Source organism: Muntiacus reevesi, chromosome 7 (assembly GCF_963930625.1).
Source record: "Muntiacus reevesi chromosome 7, mMunRee1.1, whole genome shotgun sequence".
Taxonomy (NCBI): Eukaryota; Metazoa; Chordata; class Mammalia; order Artiodactyla; family Cervidae; genus Muntiacus; species Muntiacus reevesi.
The window spans coordinates 59,449,313-59,473,789 of NC_089255.1; the positions used below are offsets into that span (position 1 = coordinate 59,449,313).

The 24,477-nt window shown below is 39.3% G+C and overlaps 1 protein-coding gene across 1 annotated transcript in view; it reads left to right on the plus strand.

The window, feature by feature from the left end:
• The window catches only part of FBN1 (fibrillin 1), a 258,732-nt gene that overhangs the window by 17,655 nt on the left and 216,600 nt on the right, over nucleotides 1–24,477 (plus strand). Inside the window, exons 3-4 of the mRNA XM_065941593.1 lie at nucleotides 15,342–15,424; nucleotides 18,153–18,251. Coding sequence (XP_065797665.1) covers nucleotides 15,342–15,424; nucleotides 18,153–18,251 — 182 coding nt within the window. The remainder of the gene's footprint in view (nucleotides 1–15,341; nucleotides 15,425–18,152; nucleotides 18,252–24,477) is intronic.

Sequence of the window (24,477 nt, forward strand, 5' to 3'; positions counted from 1 at the left end):
CATTGCTTTTCCAGGAACACTCTTTTTATTTAAGAAATAGGCACTTTTAATTATACTTATTGTAGTAATCATTTTACCATTTATTTAAGTCATATAATTAAGCACCTTGAGCTTATTCAGTGTTGTGTGTCCATTAGTAAGCTTAGTCACTTCAGTCATGTCTGACTCTTTGTGACCCCACAGACTGTAGCCCGCCAGGTTCCTCTGTCCGTGGGATTTCTCCAGGCAAGAATACTGGAGTGGGTAGCCATGCCCTCCTCCAGAGGATCTTCCTGACCCAGGGATTGAACCCGCATCTCTTATGTCTTGCATTGGCAGGAGGGTTCTTTACCACTAGTGCTGCCTGGGACGTATGTCAATTACATCTCAGTAAAATGGGAAAAACAGTCAAAAAGAAATAGGAACTAATATAGCTTTAGTGATTCAAATGAAACATTCTGTAAAGCACTGGTATATCCAAATCCCCTTGGGAAAGGTATGCAGGGAGAAGAACTGCCCCAGTGGCTTCATCCTGAGTGTTTGTGGGGGACTGTGTGTGTACGTGTGCTCGTGCTAACATTCAGGTTGTACTTCCTGTGTTTCATGTCAGTGAAAGATGCATGCCATTCTTTGAGGTCTGACGTGTTTCTGCTGCTTGGTATCAAACTCCCTGGGAAACTGATAGACTTTTTAAGAACGGAAGCTTTGTCATTGGGAGCTGCTACAGAGGAGATTTGGAAAGTGCTTCCCTGGTGGCTCAGAGTGTAAAGAATCTGCCTGCAATGCAGGAAACTCGGGGGTTTGATCCCTGGGTCAGGAAGATCCCCTGGAGAAAGAAATGGCCAGTATTCTTGCTGGAGAATTCCCTGGAAGAAGAGCTTAGCAGACTACAGTCCATGGGGTTGCAAAGAGTTGGACACGTCTGAGCAACTGATTCTTACTCTTACTAGGCAAGGAGGTAGCATGGGTGGATGTGCCAGCGTCTGTTCCTTCTCAGAGGTTGTCACTATGTGGAAGCATTGCCTAGTATTTAGTGCCCATTCTTCTTAGTGGTGAAACACGAAGACCATCACCTTCCTCAGAGCCCACAAAGTGTTGAGAGCACAGTGCTGGCATCACTCGAGCTGAGTGGGATATTTTTTCAATTGGATTTCAGGGTAGAGCTGTGCTGGTGTTTGGGATGGGAGTTGCTACTTTCTCTCTGTGATGGACAGTGTGCTGGCAGCCTCTGAATTAGGTCATAGATACGTGAATCTGGAGGGTTTTTTAGAAGATCACTTGGGTCACCCAGGCGTTTGTGCAGCTTATTGTCTTCCTAAGATGGGTCAGTTAGTTGCCTGCATGACCTGATAGTTTTGCTTGAAGCTACTTTTCAAAAGACAAGCTGTACCCATGTTCAGAATATACACAAAGCACATTCCAATTAAAGCTAGGAGTAGGTGTTGAATTATCTGCATTTTGAGTCTCTACATTGCTCCCCACCCACCCACTCCCCTAAACACCGAGCATGTTAAGAGCTGAGATTTTTTTTTTTTTTTTTTTTAAACCAGGGTGAACAGGGCAGGATATTCACCATGTAGAAACTTTCATAAACAAAAGTACTGGTCTGTAGGAGTGAATGTTCCCAAGAAGTGTTCCTTTTATCATTGCTTTTCTTTTCCAGTGTACTTTGTGAGGTGTGTCTTAAAATTTTTGGTTATGCAGACTTCAGAAAAGAAAATCAGAGCACACAAAAAAATTATACACAAATGAGATTATATAAAGGAACACATTCTCTCTGGGGTATTTATGGAAACATCTTTCTAATCTCTAATCTAAAATCTTTAGTACTAGCCTTGGAATGTTTTATTAATAAATTCTTTTGGTTTTTAATTAGTGATTTATGACATGTTTCCATTGGGTAGCCTTTGAACTATTACTTCACTTCTCTGAATTTCAGTTTCCTCATCTGAAAATGAGCACAGCAAATCATATTCTTGATAGAATTTAAGGGAAGAGTCACACAATCATTTTGTAAATTACAAAGCTCTCTAAAAGTTGTTCATTATTATTTTTATTCTACATTGTGACTTCATATGGACTAGATAAATTCAAGGTTCAGTCAGATTCCCTTAAATTTTAATTAGGCTATTTTTATTCAAAAAATTTCCAGATAAGTAATTTTTTAGAAGTAAATGCTTACAACTTGCTTAAATTACAAAGTTAAAAAAAAACAAATTGTCAAGTTCTTGATTCCTGATTTGTGAATTGTTAATTCTATGAAATAATCTCAACCACAGCATGCCATTAACTGACTTCTTTTAGAAACAAACTCTATCAATGATATATTCCCCCCCCCCACCTTTTTTTGTTTCCTTAGCAACACTCTTGTCTCTGTTCTGATGATAAGAGTTGGTATAAAAATGATTTTAAAAGATCCATTGCCTGTTAACTCTTATGAAATAGAGTTTTAGATAGAAGCCCTTCAAAGCTTTTGAAGCTGTAAAATATTTTCAAATGATCCATCTGAAAGAAGGAAAAATTTTACTGTCATACTCCATGAATTCCATTTATGTGGGTCTTTTGTTATTTGATTTTTCATTTTAATTTTTTAAAATTAAAAAGTGGATGGGAAACATTGATTTCTTACTAGAAATTGTGTTTTTCATTCCTTTATTTTATTATTTGGTTTCTTAGAAACATATTTATCTTTTCATCAAATTAAATTCTCACCACTCTGACAGAATTCTAACTTAGATTTCTTAGTTGGAAGTACATGTGAAATCCTAAGCCTTCATTTACCGTTTAAGGTGCAGGTATTGTGCTAGGTGCTAGGGCTGTATAGATAAATCTGCAGTTTCTATCTTTAAAGGGCTCACATTCTATATAAAAGAGAGGGTAATTACTCAGTCCCAGGGAGTCTGAAATGCTCAAATAACCTGAGTACAAGAGCAAAGCCACCAAAGAGCATTCAAAAATGACCTGTTTCTTTGCTTCATTTGCAAGCCACTCTCTCTAGAAATGACTCACTGAACCTTTGGTCTGTGAACTAGCCCTGGGTCCTGAGTTTACATCATAGTTGCTGGTGAGGCGGGATCTTCTGCTTTGTAAAATAATGCAGGTACATTGAGAATTAGAATACCCAATCACTCCTCGGTTTTTAAGTTCCTGATTTATGGACTTAAGGATGTCCCATACTGGCTCTAATGGGCTCCTGCTGGGGGTGGGAGGGGGCCCTGGGCCTGGGGCTGGGCAGCCTTCCAGCCTGGCTGCCCTCTCAGGATTGCGTGGAGTGGCCTGAGTTTAAGGTGGTTGGTGCTCACAGCTCACTGGGCAGCTGGCTGAAGCTGCAGGGACCATGGGTTTGAGTGGCCAAGTTTCCCTCTGGTTGCCTGCCGTGGAATGTGTTTTCCCATAGAAACAACATTTTAAGTCTGTGGTCAGGTTCCCAGACCAGCCTACAATAGCCCATTTAGCTGATAATGTGGCCGAGAGACTGCTATTTGACTAGCCCGGGGACCAAACCACCACCTATTAACATTGTTTCTATTGGAAAAGCCTGTCCAAGTTCTAAATACCAATATAGAAATGACATTTTGGAACCCTACCTGTTTGTCAGCTGGGAGCTGCCAGTCCTCAGAACTGGAGAGTTGAATCACTCTGCCCTCCCGGCTGCTGAAGGATGCCATTCTTTCCCCTCAGCCTGATCCCATTGGCTGGCTTTCCTGTCTTTTCCTGGGGCTGCCAGGACATTCAGAAGATATTATCTCCTTGGACAGAGCTCTCTGTTTGAGAACTTCTGGGAAGTGGTGAGAATCGTGGTTTCAATCCCTTATTTCTTCTGTGGGTGGTAAAGAGGTGGGAAGGGACCAGTTGGCCCTTGGGAGTGGTGAATTCTGTAGGGCCATCCTGGGCCTGCCTGTTCTGGATCACCTGCTTACTTTACTTGTTTGCATTTCAATCATTTCTAGAATTTTGCCCACCCTTTAGAAAAGTACAGTGTGGCTTTGGCTTGGGTAAATGGAGCAAATATCCCAGTCTAAGAAAATAACCACGGTCGTCTTGAACTCATAGGTAAATCCAAGGGATTGCTGGGTTCTGGGAAACAGTTCTTCAGAAGCAGCATGAGTTTATGTGATACCATTGGTTAAATCCTTGTAGAGGCCGGAGCGATGCAATTTTGAGGCACATTGCTGTTGCTTTTTATTTTTTTCCTGTTTTGAAGAAACCCCTCCTCATCCTTATAGGATTGAACAGTAATTTCAACTTCATAAACAAATACACCTCTCCCCATGTTTAGATGAGAGTTCCTTTTATACTCACAACCAGTGGTGTGATGCCAGCGGGAAAGATACAGATCCCTTGCCTTGGAGAGAAGTAGGTTTAGTGCAAGTTTACCAAGACAGAAAATGAGTCAAACCATTATCTTTAGAAGTTTGGAGGGGGTCACATGGGTGATTTACTGAACTGTGTAGACTTGTGTGTTCCCAGGATTGTGTAATCCACAGTTCTAGACATAGAAAGTGCCCTGTGTGATCAGTATGATCAGGACTTGCCACATATATCCGTGTGCTTCTGGTTTTCATGGGTCAATGTCTGGTTTCCTATTCCACTGCACCCTGTGGCTTTAAATTCTCCCTCTTTTAAAACTTCTTTTTTTTTTTCAAAGTAAAGCACAGACTTGCACATGTTCCAGTTCAGTTCTCAGTTTAGTCGCTCACTCATGTCCAACTCTTTGTGACCCCATGGACTGCAGCATGCCAGGGTTCCTTGTCCATCACCAACTCCTGGAGCTCACTCAAACTCATGTCCATTGAGTTGGTGATGCCATCCAACCATCTCATCCTGTGTCATCCCCTTCTCCTCCTGCCTTCAGTCTTCCTAGCATCAGGATCTTTTCCAATGAGTTAGCTCTCCGCATCAGGTGGCCGAAGTATTGGAGTTTCAGTTTCATCATCAGTCCTTCCAGTGAACACTCAGGACTGATTTCCTTTAGGATTGACTGGTTTGATCTCCTTGCAGTCCAAGGGACTTTCAAGAGTCTTCTCCAACACCACAGTTCAAAAGCATCAATTCTTCAGTGCTCAGCTTTCTTTATAGTCCAACTCTTACATCTAGGCATGACTACTGGGAAAACCATAGCTTTGACTAGATGGACCTTTGTTGGCAAAGTAATATCTCTGCTTTTTAATATGCTGTCTAGGTTTGTCATAGCTTTTCTTCCAAGGAGCAAGCGCCTTTTAATTTCATGGCTGTAGTCACCATCTGCAGTGATTTAGGAGCCCCCAAAAATTAAGTCTCTCACTGTTTCCATTGTTTCCTCATCTATTTAACATGAAGTGATAGGACCAGATGCCACAATCTTAGTTTTCTGAATGCCAAGTTTTAAGCCAGCGTTTTCACTCTCCTTTTACTTTCATCAAGAGGCTCTTTAGTTCCTCTTTACTGTCTGCCACTTAGGTAGTGCCATGTGTGTATCTGAGGTTATTGATATTTCTCCTGGAAATCTTGATTCCAACTTGTGCTTCATCCAGACTGGCATTTCACATGATGTACTCTGCATATAAGTTAATTAAGCAGGGTGACAACATACAGCCTTGATATACTCCTTTCCTGATTTGGAACCAGTCTGTTTTTCCATGTGCAGTTCTATCTGTTGCTTCTTGACCTGCATACAGATTTTCCAGGAGGCAGGTAAGGTGGTCTGGTATTCCCATCTCTAAGAATTTTCCACAGTTTGTTGTGATCCACATAGTCAAAAGTTTTGGTGTAGCCTATAAAGCAGAAGTAGATGTTTTTCTGAAATTCTCTTGCTTTTGCGATGATCCAACGGGTGTTGGCAATTTGATCTCTGGTTCCTCTGCCTTTTCTAAATCCAGCTTGAACATCTGCAAGTTCTCAGTTCACATACTGTTCAAGCCTGGCTTTGAGAATTTTGGGGGTTACTTTGCCACCATGTGAGATGAGTGCATTTGTGTGGTAGTTTGAACATTCTTTGGCATTGCCTTTCTTTGGGATTGGAATGAAAATTGACCTTTTCCAGTTCTGTGGCCACTGCTGAGTTTTCCAAATTTGTTGGCATATTGAGTGCAGCACTTTCACAGCATCATCTTTTAGGATTTGAAATAGCTCAGCTGGAATTCCATTACCTCTACTAGCTTTGTTCATGGTGATGCTTCCTAAGGCCCACTTGACTTCTCATTCCAGAATGTCTGGCTGTAGGTGAGTGATCACACCATCATGGTTATCTGCATCATTAAGATCTTTTTTGTATAGTTTTTCTGTGTATTCTTGCCACCTCTTCTTAATATCTTCTGTTTCTGTTAGGTCCATACAATTTCTGTCCTTATTGTATCCATCTTTGCATGAAATATTCCTTTGGTATCTCTAATTTTCTTGAAGAGATCTCTCTTCTTTCCCATTCTGTTATTTTCCTCTTTTTCTTTGCATTGATCACTGAGGAAGGCTTTCTTATCTCTCCTTACTATTCTTTGGAACTCTGCATTCAGATGCTTATATCTTTACTCTTCTCCTTTGCCTTTAGTTTTTCTTCTTTTCTCAGCTATTTGTAAGGCCCCCTCAGACAGCCATTTTGCCTTTTTGCATTTTTTTTTCCCTTGGGGAGGTCTTGATCACTGCCTCCTTACAATGTCTGGAACCTCTGTCCATAGTTCTTCAGACACTCTATGAGATCTAGTCCCTTGAATCTATTTGTCACTTCCACTGTATAATTGTAAGGGATTTGATTTAGGTCATACCTGAATGGTCTAATGGTTTTCCCATTTCAGTCACCTATAAAAGGTTGCAACAGGATTTAAATTGGCTGCCACTCCAAAATGATCTCCCGGATGTGGGGAACTGCCTTAGCAACTCGGTTTCCTTAGCGGAGAAAGGCTGAAGGGGTGTGTGTGTGTGTCTGTATGTGTGCCCTTGATATGGCAACCTAAATTCTTTGGCTTTCAGGTTCTTGGGCTATTGCTTTGGATCAACAGAAAATTTCTACAGAACTCAACTTAGGGCGTACATAAAATGAAACTGTGGAAGCCTCATCCTCTCTGTGCTGCTGGTGCAAACAGAAGAGGGAGGGAAAAGCCTCCATTCTAGCAGTGCATCCAGAGGAACCTCTCCACGCTACCTGCTGAGTTCTGTGATGCTCGTCTTTAGGAATTGACCACAAATGCTGGCCCCATCAAGTGACTTTGATCAGACACAACAATCTGCTATGAGAGAGTACACTTTAAACTTTTGCTGAGTCGAGTCACCTTTGGGATTTATGGTTTTCTTTTGCTAAAGAAATAAGTAAAATCAGATATTTATATATGAGTGTTTTCTCTACATTGATTTTATATTTTCTTGAAGGAAATGTATTGATGCCTGAGTTATAAACATTGATAACTTCACTGGTTAGAATAAATTAATGATCAGAATATCAGCAAAATGGCCAAGCCATGAAACCATTATGCATTACTGTTTAACTGTCTGCAAGTGTTAGTCACTCAGTTTTGTTCGACTCTTTGCATCGGCACAGACTATAGCCTGCCAGGCTCCTCTGTCCATGGACTTCTCCAGGCAAGAATACTGGACTGGGTTGTCATGCCCTTCTCCAGGGGATCTTCCCAACCCAGGGATCAAACTCAGGTCTCCCACATTGCAGGCAGATTCTTTATTATCTGAACCACTAGGGAAGCTCATTTAACTGTCTGTAACCATTTAAATAGGCATGGAATATTCTTCTCTTAACAGATTAATTTATGAGAAATAGTTCTCACTATGAGACAGTTTTCTGTGTTAGCCTTGTTTACAGCTGGCTTGTTTATGACACTGAAGAGATGGTATTAATCTTTGTTAATTATGATTTGTACTTACTGAGGCATTTAGTCAGTGTTATCTTGTGTGCTTCTGAACAGACTCCAAAATGTTCCTGGCATAACAAGCATTGTTTCTCTGTTTGAAGAACTGTTAGACTGGGATTAAAGGGCCTGGGAGTGGGTTTCACAGATAAGAATCTGAACATAAAATTATTTTAAGTATATAATTGCAATATAACATATGTAGGTTTTTGAGAAGTATGTCTGGAATTGTGTTGGTAGGTTGAAACATGATGGGATTAATCAAGGAAAAGAGATTAGTGTTATGAGGGGAGATGGAATTATACACTAGACAGGAAAGGTAGGAGAGCTAGTATAAATGTGAAAGGAGAGTTTAGAGTGTGTGTGTGTGTGTGTGTGTGTGTGTGTGTGTGTGTGTGTTGGGGGAGGGGCTTGTACATGAGTGACAGCTGAGCCACTGAAGAGGAGGAGGAGAGCAGGAGTGTAGAAGTTGATGGCGCTGAAAGGTGTCTGCAGTTAATAGTGAGATGTTTAACATTTTATGGTGATTCAAGGTCTATCTCTGAATCACAGGAGAATAGAATTAGGCATGGTGAATATGAAAAGATGCTTAGCAACTGATGAGAACCTACTGTGTAGCTCAGGAAACTCTAGACAATGCTCTGTGGTGACCTAAAAGGGAAGGAAGTCTAACTGCCGTACAATATGGTAAGGCAACTATACTCCAATAAAAATTAATTTAGAAAAGAAGCAGCTTAGCCACATTGTCCTAATGGAGCAGAGAGGAACTAGGAAGCCAGGAAAAAGGAATGTGATATTAGTCCAACAGTGAAACACTAGGATTTGGACAAGGGATTTACTAATGGGGTCAGAGGATTTGAGAGTAATTTCAACAGTGGGATGAAATAAAACTAGTGACCCCTCTTAGCAACTGGGAACCATCAAGTCATAACTCAGATAGTCCCCTTGCAAGCTTACCTCGGGTGGTGAGGCTAAACGCTCTTGTTCTGAGCCTCCTTAGCTCCTCAGACAGACCTAGATGTCTGTGCTTTACCTGTCATATAGGCATGCTTTGCATACTTGTCTGTCTTCTTTCAAGAGCAAAGACTCGTATCTTAGTCATCTTTGAGGGAATGTAACAGTTTATTTATAATTGCATGGTAACAATATTATTGTTATTTTACTTTTAAATAAACTTTAAAAGTTCTAATAAATTTTAGAACAGTTTTAGATTTACAAGGAAAAAAGAAAACAAAACAGGAGGATAATACCAAGAGCTCCTATAAACCCTGGACACAAACTTCCCTGCTGTTAGCCTCCTATACTAGTTTGATACATTTATGACAATTAACTGAACCAATATTGATACATTTTTTTAACTAAAGTCCATTTTTTATTCAGATTAATTTATTTTTTAACTGTCCTTTTTAATGTTCCAAATCCCATCCAGGATGCCACATTACATTTAGTTTTCATGTCCTCCTAGGTTGTAACAGTTTCTCAGACTCCTTGTTTGTGATGACTGTGACAGTTTTGAGAACTATTGGTCAGGAATTTTGTAGATTATCCCTCAGTTAGGATTTCTTGGGAAAAGAAGTCACAGTGCCCAGCCCATGCTTAAGGAGTAGCGAGTTATGCTTCACCTTTTTGAAGGCAGAGTATCTACATAAATTATTTGGAATTTATTAGCACAAGAGACTTTGCTGTTTTCTTGCCTTTATTTATTCAATCATTTATTTATCAATCTTGACTCATAGACATTTCTTTTATACTTTGGATTATAATCCAATACTACTTTTGTTATTCTGCTACTTAAATGTTTCTAGCTTTGGCCACTGGGAGCTCTTCATTTGGCTCCTGTATCCCCGACATATGCTTATCATTGTGAGTTCTGTTTCTTTGTTTGGTAGATACCTTCTACTTTTTATTGCCACGTGATACTCCAGACTCACCTTGCACACTTCTTGCCCAGTCCTCGAGTCAGCCATGTTTCCCAGGAGCCCTGGTTCCTTTTATTGGAGAGTGGTATTAGAAACCATGATCTTAGTGTTAAGTATGCTTCTCTTAGTCACTTTTATTTCTTATCTAACAAAGGGCCCAACACATAATAGATTGTCACTGAATATGGTTGAATGGCTTTGTGCTTGTCTACAGTTGCCTTGTAGACAAGGCGATTATTTGTATGCCTTTTTGTGTGCTCGATAGTGAATTTACTGGGTATACTAGAAGATGAGTTATGTGATCTTGGATATCTTGTTGCTGTTGCTGTTGCTAAGTCTTTGTGACCCCGTGGACTGCAGCACACCAGGCTTCCCACCCTGTTCTTCATTTTCTCCTGTCTCTTGGAATCTGCTCAAACTCATGTCCATTGAGTCAGTGATGCCATCCAACCATCTAATCCTCTGTCAGTTGGAGGTAGTAACAGACCATTTCATTCTAGAGGCCCTGACAGTAGAAATTTAGAGAGAGAGAGAGTGAGAGAAGGGACAGGAAGGAAGGAGGGAAAAGAAGCGAAGAGAGGGAAGCCTTGAGAAACAGACAGACATTGGCTTTGGAGGAGAGAATAATGGAGTTACTAATCTAACAGAGATGGGAGAAAGCAAGAAGAGGATAAAGCTCCTGCAAACCAGAATACGAATGGTTCATCTTCCTGTTCCTTTTGAAATCATTTTCATTCAGAAAAATTGTATGTGGTAGGTTAGAGAGGTTAGCTGGCTGGCTTAAGTCTTCCAACGAGAAAACCAGGATTGTCTGTGTCCCTGCCAGTCTTGATCCAGACAATCCAAAAATACATCCCTGGGTCTGGAGAGCCTGGCTGATGCTTGCAGAGGCCATGGAAGACATTTTCATTGCTGGGGTTTGAAGTTTCATTACTGGATTTGTTGTGACTGGTAGGCGGGTTGGAATGGTCACATGTAGTATTCAGATCACTGTTGTGACCTCTGCCTTCGGCTAAGAAGAGAGCCAGAATAAAATAAATAAAATAAGGGTGGAGCAGTTGCAAAGTTTACTGAAACAGTGGAGTCATTTATGAGATAGCACAGATGGTTTTTCTTTTTACCTTGATAAAATTTGTCAAAGTACTCATAAAATAATGATGTGTGGTTCCACAGTATATATAACTCATTTGCATATTATAGTTTTTTCATGTTTTTTCGTCTCATTTTTGATAAAGTTGTAATTATTTTTAAACTCTGAAACTGGACTGTTAGGATGTCTACCTTGAGGCGTGTTACATGGGCACCTTTTGTCATGTGGTGGCATATGCTTTTTGATGCCTCTCATACTAATGCTCAAGAGGACTAAATCATAACTTTTGTCCCTGAAGGTCAAAGAAGCCAGCAGGGTCCGTATCATTAACCTTTACTTAATGCTTATTATTCTGTTTGTCCAAAGTTTTATCACTTCACAACTGAGAAACTCATGCATATTAAATAAGAGTCCCTTGAATTTGTCTTTATTACCCCGGTCTTGTCTGAAAAAGACTTTGCATTTGGGATAGGAAACAGAAAGGCTATCTTGGCTATAAGAGGCCAGACTCGCAGAAGTGGGTTCTGGCTTAGGAATGTGGACACACTGCAGACATCTCACACAGAGGCCAATTCTTGCAATGATGTGGTCAGACGTGGTAGAGCCCAGCTGTTTGCTCCATTGAGAGGGGCTTTAGCTAGCCCACACAATCTCAGAGCTGTGTCTGAACTGGATCCAAATATCCAGCCTGTAGAGGCTCACCCCTCCCCTAGAATGACTGGAGTTGGGTTGTTGCAGGGCTAACATTCAGAGCAACTGGTAAGAAAAGTTATAAAGAGTAATTGAAAAAATGTAATGTATAGCAGTAAAGTGGAATAGAAGCATATCCTTCCCACCATAAACTATTAGGAGTCAGATAAAACAGTTTATGTTTGTCTTTGGTCAGTTGATGGAAATTTTGTGATATTTTTAATCTATGCCACCATCAATGCTGCTGAGTGAATATCATCTTGTCACCTAAATACATCTTTGCCTTAAGACAGTGCCCTAAAATAAGATTTCCTGGGTTCAAATCCCCATTCTCTACTTCTCAGCTATGGGACTTTAGCTAGCTAGCTTCTTTATCCTTCCTAAGACATAGTTTCCTTACTATTAAAATAGTAATAATAGAATTTAGCTCAGAGAGTTTCTATGAAGATGAAATAATGTATCTTTAGCACTTGTATATCTTTTCTCTTTGAATTTTACCTTTAATTTGCTGAATGCTACTGCCACTTGCATGGAGCTCTAACTCTGACTCTTTTTTTAATGATGGGTTGGTGGGTATATCTGATGAAGTACAAAGGAAGAGGTATGAATGCTACACTTTAATTTACACAAAAAAGTAACTTCATTAATGATTTATCTTCTTTGTTAATGATATTTTTGTGCTGAAACCTGAGAGTAAAATCTTTTAGAATGGAAGTAATCCAACATGTCTACTTTAGACTTCAAATATCTTAGTGCTTTCCAAATTAAATAAGACATTCATTTCTAGAATTAAACCTGTTTTTGTTTTTTTTCCTGTGTGTAAGTAGAATAAGTGTCATCCGGTTAGTTTGCAGTTCTCAAGACCAAAGTCAGCAGAGGAGAAAACTTATATCTTTCTAATACTTTGTATTAAGCCACAAGACATGGTAGTATTTCATGTTGTTGAAGAACAAATGGTAACAAGACAAAGCAATTGTCATTTGATTATATTGGTTGAAGTTAAATAATATATTACCTATTTTTTTATATTACCTATTAAAAAGGACAAAATTATTAAACTCCAAAAAGTCAGAGCATGAAAACAAATCATAATTCAACACAATATAGAGTTTTAAGAAATGCAATGAAATGAAAATGTGATAACTAATGAAAGGGAACTATGAATGCTTCATTTTAATGAAGCAGGAAGTACCCTGTTTATTAGATAAGAAGTTCATACTTTTAAAGTAAAATTGTTGTTTTAAATGAAAGATGATGATCAAAGTATAAAAGGACATATTTTTAAAATGAATAGTTATAGATGGGTATTAATTGAGAAAGCAAAAGAACTTTCTACTTCCCCAGATCTTCATTTCCTGAGGCAACCAGTCTTAACCATTTCTGTTTTTAGTTCTTCTCATATTTATCCTCTTGACACCATGTACTGTGTTTGTACTTAGGTGTCTATATTTAAACAGTATATATTGGCTTCTTGCTGTGAAAGATGGGGACATAGCTCACTTGGATCTATACTTTACTCTCTCTTCTCTTTCCCATTTTTAAAATAATTATTGAATGACTTTTAGTTATTGGCATTTTAAAAAATTAGGTTCTTAAACCTCTAGTTCCTGAATCAATTGCTTTATTTCTCTCCACACTTTTCTTTCCAACTTGTTTCTTGATTTACGACACATGACGGTTTAAAACATTTACCTTTTGTTTTGTAACCGTTGTAAATTGTAATGTCTTCCATGTTTTGTCTGTAGGTTGATTCTCAACATTGAAGGAACAATAAAGAATGTCTATTACTGTGATTTTTCAAATGCCTTGGGAAATCTTTTGAATATCTTGCTTTGTAGGACTGATTTTGTAGTCTTCTTTAACCTACCTTTTTTTTTTTTTTTAACCCTGTTGTATGTGTTTACTCCATAAATACCCTCATTCTTGTCAGACGATATGTCCTGGTTTTTGTTTGAAAACATAGTTACTCTGAGTACAGGACAGCCTACAAGAGGCTCGGGGATTCTCTGAAACTTCCAGGGTTTGGTTTGGAGTTGCATTGAATCTGGTGGAGTTGGTGATGGGGAAGGTTTGAGGTGGTTGACTTTGGTCTGGATTGTCATTTTAGATCAAAAGAACTTTTATGAAGTTTGTTCTACTGCCCCAGCTGTCTAGCCTATCTCTTCCTCTCACTCCCTTTTCCAAGATTATGAGTTGCCCTCGAAAGTTCTGGGCACTCTGAACTCAAGTTTAGGGCTCTACTTTGTCACAGGAGGGACAGAGAGTGGAGAGCATCTGGCTTGGAATTCTCGGTCAAATTTCTCTCCCTTCCTTAATCTCTTATGGTTCCTTTGGCTGAATAGCTAATTTAGATCAGAAAATAATTCCACCACCATGCTGCTGCGGCTGTGTGTTTTCATTGTCCTTTTCATTTATAAGCTTTTCATGTTCATTATTTCATCTGATACACACACATATGATGTGGACACATTCCATTATCCCAATTGGAGAGAATAAAACTAAGGCTCAGAGAGTTCCTAACACCAGGCACATATTAAGCCTCTATCCAGTAATTTTCTGTCTAGCGTTGGAATAGCCCTGGCTATTCTACCCTGGCTAGTCCTACCCTGGCTAGGTGTGGATTTGGGGCCGTCTCCTTGTCTCCTCCATCCTTTTTCTTCTTTCTCTTTCTGATGTCAGCATCAGTTGGTTTGAAGTATGCATTTTTCCCTGTAGGATGTTCCAGGTTCTCTGGGACTGTAAACGGAGTTCTAGACAGGCCAAAGACTTGGGCTCATTTTCCAATCCTGCATTTGGTTAAAGTGGTGAATTTAGGAAGAATGCAGGAGTGTTCTGTGCAAATATAGTGAGAATATGTGAGTACACCCCAATAGAAAATGCATTTTAGGTCTGCAATTGTTTTTAAAGGCTTATACTTATGGGACTATAGTATTTATACCAGCAAGGCTTGGGATAGCTGCTATTTTGTGAAATCGATTCTAAAACCTTTGATCTGCCTTATCAGCCCCTCAACTTGAAGAACTGGTGTCAATGTTTAGGCCCTCAGCGGTGACAGAGTGAAATGAATGGTTTCTTTTGGGTGTTTGTGTTATATCCTCTGCCTTAGTTTCCAGTGTAAAATTTGCTAGATCTTTACCCAGTTTTTCCCTTAAAGTGTTAAATATGGATCATCTGGATCCTGAATGCATGGCTTTGTTCCAAAACATGTGATGAACTGTCTGTAAACAAGAAATCCAGAGTGACCTGGACTTTATTTTCCTGTAACTGTTGGTATCAACTATGTCTGTAAACTTTGGCTAGAGAAATATTTACATGTTTTGGCTTTTTTTTTTTTTCTGACGAATGTCGGAGTTTGCATTCCTATAATTCTGGTTAAAGGAAGAATGTGGTCACATTTTAGAGGGTAGATTGGTCATAGGGAAAAATACACACTATTTCAATGAGTGAAAATATAAGACCTCACATTCAGTAGACTTTATGATGACTTTTCTTAACTAGATTGGTAAATGTATTGTTCAAACTAGACTTGTATAACACCATAAATTTTTATATCGTGCATTGTCATAGAAGGAACTGCATTTTGTTTCTATGGTTTTTATTTTCCTGATGCTCTGTGTACATAGGTGATATTAAGCATACCCTTATTGGTATCATTATGTTAAAATGTGCCCAACTACTAAGCCAGCATTGAGTCCCATGAGCTTACTGTTTTCGTCTACAAAGATTCATACTGTTCTAATTCAGGAATTTTTTCCTTTAATTTAGTGACATATTCTTTTTTGAAAAAAAAAATGGAGTTATCATGATTGAATTTTGTTTCTGTTTTTGTTTCAGACCCAATGTCTGTGGATCACGTTATAATGCTTACTGTTGCCCTGGATGGAAGACTTTACCTGGTGGAAATCAGTGTATTGTCCGTAAGTAATAGGCAATCCATTATTTTTCATCGTTTTCTTTTGTTTTGGTTGCATGGTGATTCTTAGTATTCTGTCCTATGTAACTACATACCATTAATATGTTTATAGCAGAGGCTTCCAGCTCTAAGATTTTCCTGCTTCCTCTGAGTCCAGCTTGGGAATATATTAACTCAGTTAAACCACTGTTAATACTTTAATTCAGTGACTTTCTTTAGAATGTTTCTGAGATAGAGGGAATAGAGCCACAGGGATACCTTGATTAAGGTTTCAGGTCATTGCATCCATTATTCCTGGCCATGTAGCCTACGTCATCACTTTGATGGGGTTTTTAAAAAAAGTTTATCATTGCTGCCTTCCTTATTGTAATTTCTGTGTTGGCCACCTACAGGCCTACCCAAACCTTGCATGTTGAATTTGGGTGACGGAGGCTAAAAGGAAACCTAACTCTTAGACACAGAGGAGAGGAAGCAGATAGAGCATCATATGAAAATGAGTGAAAAGACTGGGGGAGGAACTCTGATGGTACCAGAGATTCCTGTATTGATTCTGTTTCTGTGGCAAAGCTCAGATGCTCGTATCCCACAAATGTTGTCTGACAAGTCATATGCTAGACAAGGTGGTGTTTAACAGAGGTACTAAGTCAGATTAGTTATGATATCAGTCCTCCATGAGCTTTGACAGTCATCACACCTGTGAAATAATTTTCAGTTTTTGGAAAAATCCATTAGTATAACAGGGAAATTTAGAGCTGAGAAGCCATTAAGGAATCATGTTATCCCCCTTCTCATTTGGCCAAAAATGATCCATGGAGAAGAAGAGATTATTTCAATCAGCATTCTCTTGGTGACCTGAAAAAGTAAATTCCCTTCCCAGTTCTTGATTTTGACTAAAAAAACTTATTCATTTGGCACGTTGTGGTTTATGTCAAAATCAAAACTGACTGAGAGAGGAATGTAATGGTTTTTGGAGTTTTCTAAATGAACTTAAAAACAAAGCACTTTCCCTAGTGTTCTGTGGAATCTCTGAGAAATGCTACCTTCAGGTATTTAAATAAAATGTTTGTTGAGCCCTTTGACAGCTTATTTCCTAATAGTTTTCAATCTCCATCCTAGGGCTCTTCTGACATTTTGATGCACTTTCTATCAAGGGCATTGTTTTTGGCCTTGCATATTTCATTTACTTCTTGCAAGTTTGTACAGGAGTTTGATGGAAAGAATCAAGTCTATGAGTATAAAAGAGTAGTGACCAAATCTTGGTCTTTTGATAAACATAAACCATTTGCCATTTGAGCTTATTCTTCAGTCCAGTTAGCAGAGCATTTGGTACCAGTTTGATATTAGTCTCTGGGTGACTTGAAGATGTTAATAGTTCTCTAAAAGATGAATGGCTTCCTGACTGTAGAATCAGTGCTATTAAGTGGATTCACACTTCTCTCAGACTGTTGATGTAGTTCACAAGAGGACTCAATGTGTAGGATATAAGTTGCTCTGTAGATCAGATGTTCTCAGCTGGCAGGATCTGAACCAGGAAGCAGTCTGAGCCAGGCATGGTATTTTTTATAAAGATTACTAAATTTTAAGCATTTACAATAAAATAGGCTACCAAGAATACTGCTACACGCTTTATATCACTAACTCTAAGTTAGTGTAAAAACAGAATGTGTATGTGTATTAGTTGCTAAGTCATGTTTGACTCTTGCGACCCCATGGACTGTAGCCCACCAGGCTCCTCTGTCCATGGGATTTTCCAGGCAAGAATACTGTAGTGGATTGCCATCTCTTTCTCCAGGGGAATCTTCTGGACCCAGGAATCGAACCCAGGTCTCCTGTATTGCAGGTGGATTCCTGCATGGCAGGCAGATTCTTTACCCGCTGAGCTACAGGAAGCCCCATACATACATACATACATACATACATACATACATACATACATATATATATATGTATATGGGCTTCTCTGGTGGCTCAGTGGCAAAGAATCCTCCTGCCAATGCAAGAGACACAGGAGAAGCAGGTTTGATCCCTGGGTTGGGAAGATCCCCTGGAGGAGGAAACAACAACTCACTCCAGTATTCTTGTTTGGGAAATCCCATGGACAGAGAAGGCTGGCAAGCTACAGTTCATGGGTTCACAAAGAGTTGGAGACTACTTAGCTACTGAACAACATATATGTGTCTGTATGTATATGCAGGAATATATATACAAACACAAATATATATATGTGTGTGTGTATATATATATATATACATATAGATATATAGTGAGAGAAAAAGAGAGAGAGAGAGAGAGAAGGAAATGGCAACCCACTCCCGGTATTCTTGCCTGGGAAATCGCATGGGCCAAGGAACCTGGCGGGCTACAGTCCATGGGGTCACAAAAAGTTGGACCATGACTGAACGACTAAACAACAGCAATGCAGGATTTTTGCTTGTTTTGTTTTCCTTTTATAGACTATCCTGGGCTTATTGACAGATAGTGAGCTGTGGAAAAAGTAAAGAGAGGCTAGAGAACCACTCATATGGATAAGGGAGCTTCCCAGTCTTAGATTCTATTTAGTCCAATAGGTTTGTTTTATAAATGAGTAGACCTGAGGCCTGAGGTCACACAGGTCATGATAGCAAAGTTTACAGGGCACTTGATAGTCCGGGTTTCCTCACCTGAGGACTGGGGCCCTGTGAACCACTGTGCTCTGAAGCCATGTGCTAACAGACCTCTGCTTTTATTCACAGCCATTTGCCGGCATTCCTGTGGGGATGGATTTTGTTCAAGGCCAAATATGTGCACTTGCCCATCTGGTCAGATAGCTCCTTCCTGTGGCTCCAGATCCAGTGAGTATAACATGTCATTATATATAATATTATTTTATGTGGTTATGCCCTATTTTCTCCTAAATTTGATTTTGGCTTTTCTCTTGCCTGCAATACACTTTTTTTTTTTTTTTTTTCACTAGAACATCTGCCTTCTCTGCTCTGCCCAAAATACTTGGAATGGCTCTCCTCAGTCTGGCCTCCCATTTCCCTTCTTCACTTTTTATAGGGAAATTACCTGTGGGACATAGTTACTATGAATAATATAAAGATTGTGGCCTCCTTCTGTGTAGGTGTCATCTTATTTATCGTTGTATCTCCAATGTAAACACCATAAAAAATACTCAATGACATGATCGTTTAATGAATATTTTTGACTCAAGAAAACTAGGCATTCTTCCTTGTGGTACTGAAGGAGGAATCTGATTAAACACTTTTTACAACTTGAGATCCTGGCCTTTTGCAAGAGGACAATGTTAGGAGTCATCATGGCAGTTTATTGGGGATGATTTATCATGAAGCACAAACATATTTTGTCTTTTAGAATTTTACCACTTTGTTCATTCCGTGATGCCAAGGAAATACCCACAGTTCATTATTCAGAGACTTTGCCAGCTTATTCTGTTGTTTTTGTTTTTAAATGTGGGTGCTCAGCAGTGAATTAGGGGAAATGTGGGGGTTGGGAAGGAGGTGAGTCATTGGTTGTTAAAAAATGAAGTTCATATCTATATAAACAGCCCCTCAACGTCTTGACCATTACCAAGGCAAAAATCTTAGGTTCCTTTTCCACTTCCAATTTCTGGTGAGAAAATACACTTCCCTTACAGCATGTTCTGGTTTTGACATGGTTTTGAGAGTATTGTGGAATATTGTGAGCTTCCCAGGTGGTGCTGGTGATAAAGAACCCACCTGCCAGTGCAGGAGATGTAAGTGACACAGGTTCGATCCCTGGGTCAGGAAGAGCCCCTGGAGAAGGGCATGGCAACCCACTCCAGTATTCTTGCCTGGAGAATCCCGTGGACAGAGGAGCTTGATGGACTATAGTCCATAGGGTCACAGAGTCAGGCACAACTAAAGCAACATAGCATGCATGCATTGTAGAATAAGTACATTCTCTGTTGTCGATTGCAAGTAGAGACTTGAGCATGATCGAGATTCTGTTACCTGTTAAGGGTCCTAACATTTAACTGTGGTTCTCATGAACCAACTAACAGAATGGGGCCAATAGTGCAGGGTAGCAGACCTTCTTGGTGCCCACTCACATACCTTGGCATTCATGGGTTACACAAAAAACTCTTGTCTTTAGAGCTCTGTAACATTTTTCTGGCCAGGGAGCATGCATGGCAAGCTGGAAAGGCTGAGGGGATTAATTAGAAGCACCTCTTAACCAGTGACAAACGGAAAGTGTTGGATTAATGCCTGTGCTTTCTTGCCTCTCATTTTGCTTAACTATGAGGTGTGTTATGTACTGTCTTCTAAAGTTCCCTAGTGGGATGGAGCCCAAGATGCCCATGTAGGAACAGGCTTGAGAATGTACTTCATTAATTTCCTTCTGTTACCTGTCTCACTTTTCCAGTCTCTTTACCAATGTTTCCTGAAATTACTTCTAAAAGAAACCACTGACATTTGAGTTATTGTCTCAGAATTTGCTTCTGGTGGAAACCAAATGGAGACAGATGAGGACTGAATACAGACAGTTGTAGGTTGGGATAGAAATTCTCCTGTGTGCTGGGGCTCATTTGCTTATTGCAATGAGTTTAGCATCTTTTTTTTTTTTTTTTTTTGGCTATTTTTTTAACTTTTTATTTTGTACTGAGGTATAGTTGATTAACAATGTTGTGAGAGATTCAGGTGAACAGCAAAGGGTAGAATGTTGTTTCTTGATCTCAGCTTGGTTTTGAGTGTGTGTCCTCCAAGCAACAGGAGGTTAATTCCATTTATCAGGAGCACTTGAGCTGGAGGAGTAGCAGGAGGCAGCGTGCTTAGTTGGCAGCACTTTGGGGAACATGCTGGATGTCTCCACCTCGATCAGGATGAGACCTCCAGGCTGCCTCTGAGGAGTGAGAGCCTCAGGTGGGGAAGGAGACTACGTAGCAACTTGGGAGTAGAACCATCCCTCAGATTGGTCCTTCAGCCAGCCGCCACACACCACTCCACAAGGGGGAGGAAGTACAGTCAGGGAGCAAACTGGATAGCCAGCTGGAAAGGTCTTCAGTGATAGTGTGAGCTGCTGATGATTTAGTCAAGCAAAAATCACGAGATGCCGAGAAAAGAGGTTAATAAGGTCAGCGGGAAAAGCCGTGGTTGTAGTAGATTTCAAGCTGGCAGCGATGTGGGAGGAGTGCAGCGGTAAGGTCCTGTGGGTCAGATTAGGGAAGAGGCTGAAGTCCAAGACTTGTGCGCGGTAATCTTTGAGGAGGTTTGGGTCTGTCTGTGGTGCTTGTTCACTGGACAAAATCTCCAAGTACTTTGTGGATGAGAATGAAGTGAGGGGGAGGCCACGGTTTCATGAGGGTTTTTGAGGCATTTGGAGCCTTTAAAATCATTGGCTTGAACTCTACCTGAACTAATAATGTCCAGACATCTTGCACAACTAAAGTTGGCAGAATGTTTTATTAATAAGTAAAGGGTAGCTGAGGAATGATCAGAATTCATTTCTGATCTTTTTAAATGATGTTCTAGGAAACAGCTCTGCCATCCTATAGAACTTCCTGCCCATGGTGTGGTAGACAAATGTGGGTAGGTCACTTTGCTAGCTCTCCCGCTAATAGAAGGATAATCTAACTCAGTGAAATGTTTTCGTTCACAAGTTATGGTTCTGGTAAGAAGGAATAACTTTAGGTCATTTTACCAATATTTCTGAGAAACTGTATACTTGTTATGTGATGGAGTCAAGGAGGTCCAGTTGAGTTGTAGGACCTCTGAGGCTTTAGCCTTCTTATTTGAAAATATAAAGAATGAAAGGAAGGTTTTTCTTTCAGGTTGTTTCCAACTTGTGTCCTGTGACTTTTAAAATAGGAAATGATCTCTTAGTGACCTGAATGAAAGATTGCATTTCCAGAAAGTCCAAACTGCCAGCCAGCAATTCCTTTGGACACCAGGAAGTCGTGGCTTCCCTTAACCTATTGGGAGTCTTGCCACCGGTCGTTGAGGCACCAGGGCAAAAAGAGGATTGGCTAGACAGGCTCAGAACAGTGGGTTTTCTGGACTTTAATTCTAGGTATATTAGGACTGCTCTCTACTCTCTCAGTCTCTGAGGCCAGAGATGGATCCTGAGCAATTCTAATTCTCATAAAGACCTGTCATGGGCGATCCATGAATTTTATCACACTCTCCTTAAATATATATAAGTACAATAGATAAGTAAAACAGATAAAGTGTATAAAGTAGATATATAAAATAAATAATATAGATATATAAATAAAATGTATTATCTTTTTAAATAGTATACAGTATATTTTTATAAAAGGTGTTCCCTAGATTTCATATTTTAGAATTTTGAGTTGAATTTATGCTCATTCTATTTTATTCTTTATGTTTCTTAAAAGGATTGAAAAAATTATGCTTACTACTTTGAGTTAATTGTAGATTCACATTCAGTTGTAAAACGTACTTCGTAGCGATCCTGGGTGTCTTTTACCCAGTTTTCCTCATGTTAATGTCTTGTGATACTATAATACAATCTCACAACCAGGCTATTGGCATAGATACAGTCAAGTTACAGAATACACATTGCCATCACCATCAGAATTCATCATGTTTCTCTCATATCCGTTTCCTCCTGCATCCTCCTTAACCCTGGCAGCCACTAGTCTGTTCTCCATTTCTATAATTTTGTCTTTTCAAGAATGTTATGTAGATGGAATCACATGATATATAACCTTTGGGAATTGTCTTTTTCACTCAGCATAATTCTCTGGGAATTCATCTTATTGTGGTTGTTCTGTGTATCAGTACTTTGTTCCCTTCTGTTGCTGGGTAGTATTACATGCTATGAATGTAAGGTTTCTTTAACCATTCACCCATCGAAAGATATCTGAGTTACTTCTAGTTTTTGGTTATTCAAACAAAGCTGCTATGAACATTTATGTACAGGTTTTTGTGTGAACATAAGTGTATTTCTTTGGGATAAATACCCAAAAATGCAATTGCTGGGATGTATGGTAGTTGCATATTTAGCTTTTCTAGAAACAGCCAACTGTTTTTGGAGTGGCTGTAACGATTTTACATTCTCACCAGCAATGTATGAATGACCCAGTTTCTTTGTATTATCACCAGCTATCAGGGTTGCTGCTATTTTCAATTCTAGCTGTTCTGATGGGTATATGGTAATTACACCACTGTAATTTTAATTTGCGTTTTTTCCTACTGGCTTATAATGTTTACCATTTTTTCCTGTGCTTATTTGTCACCTGCATATATCTTCTTGAGTGAACTGTTGTCTCTTCACATCTTTTGCCTAGATTCTAACTGGGTTCTTTACTATTTTAGTGTTTTGAGAGTTCTTTGTGCACTTTAAATCCTAGCCTTTCATCAGCTATGTAATTTGCAGATGTTTTCTCTCACTCTGTAGCTTGCCTTTTCATCTTCTAACAGAGCAAAAGTTTTAAAATATGTTTGAGTCCAATTTATCAATTTTTTCTTTAATGGAAAATAATTGTGCTTTTGGTCTCAAGTCTAGGAACTCTTTGCTGAGCCATAGATCCTGAAGATTTTCTCCAGTTTTTTCCCTAAATTTTACAGACATTTACATTGAGGTCTAGGTGTAGTTGATACCTGTGGATGTCTGATTCCTCCAACCCACTTATTGGGTTGGCCAATAAGTTCGTTTGGGTTTTTCCATAGGATGTTTTTGGCTAACCTAATATTTCCAAAAAGGCTGTCCTTCATCAGTAGAATTGCTTTTTCAGTTTTGTCAAAAAATCAGTTGGGTATATTTGTATACATCTACTTCTGGTTTCTCCACTTTATTCCATTGATCTATTTGTCTGTCCTTTCTCCAGTATCATATAGTCTTGATTTTACTGCAGCTTATGGTAAGTTTTGAAAACTGAGTAGACTAATTCTTCCCACTTAATTATTCTTTTTCAAAATTGTTATTCTAGTTCCTTTGCTTTTCCATATAAATTTTAGCTTCATCTTGTCTGCATATACAGAAAAATATCTCTAGGATTTTGATAGAACTGCTTTAAATCTATATGTCAGTTTGGAGAGTATTGACATCTTTACTGTTTGGAACCACTTTTAGTTTGGATAAAATTTTATCATTTTTAATTCATTTCAGTTTAGTTAGAATTTGGGGTACTTGTACTCCCAACCTGAATCCAAGCTTTAAGGATGTAAGAAGCCCAGGGGAACAATTGTAGAGCAATAGGTTAGCAAGTTTAAGAAAGTATGGTGCAGCCATTGCAGAAAGTATAAGTATGAGGATACTCAGAGGATGGGAAGGTAGCACTGTAGCTGGTCTGGAAGAAGCGACCTTGGAAAGGATTTTCAGGAAAGTGCGGGTTTTATATGAACAGAGAGAAGAGGCTTGGGTGGAATCTGCTCAGATTTGTCCATAGAAACAATTGAACTCTTTGCTTTCTAATTAACTCTCTATGAAAGTGTCTTTATCACTGCTATCATATAATTTGTCTTTCTCTGGATCTTTTTCAGCTCTGCTAGGTTTTTTGTTTTGTTTTGAGATACCTTAGTGAAGTTGCTGTACTAATTGGTGTGTCTTTAGGCACCACAGACTATGCACTTAAAATGTCATTGCCATAATCTCTCCCAGTGAAAATCATTTCTGTCCTGCGGTGGTTCTGGCTGCCCCTATGGACTGTTTTCTCAGGTGTCGAGTCCAGAAGTTAGTCTAGCTGTTTGCTTATACTTTTCAAGGGCTTACATTAAAATCATATGTGACCATACAAATGCTTATTTGCAAATGGCTCCCTGTGTTCTTTCTGCCCCTTGTGCCTGCCAAGATAATGGAAGAATTTTAGGATCATTCCCAACCTAATGCATCCCAGAGAAAATCATTACCTGAGGTATTTAGACCTAAGCACCAGCCCCGCATCTCTGCTGTTCCAGTAGTGTGTTCACTTTGCTCTCTTCGGGCAGATTGTTCTTAAGAAATAACTTGTGCTGGGCTATAATCTAAAGAAAGTTTCTTCTGCTCTTTCTGATGCCTGGCAAATAGAGGGCATTCAGTAAATATTTGTTGAATGACTGAAATGACTGACCTCTACTGGAACATACATAAAAT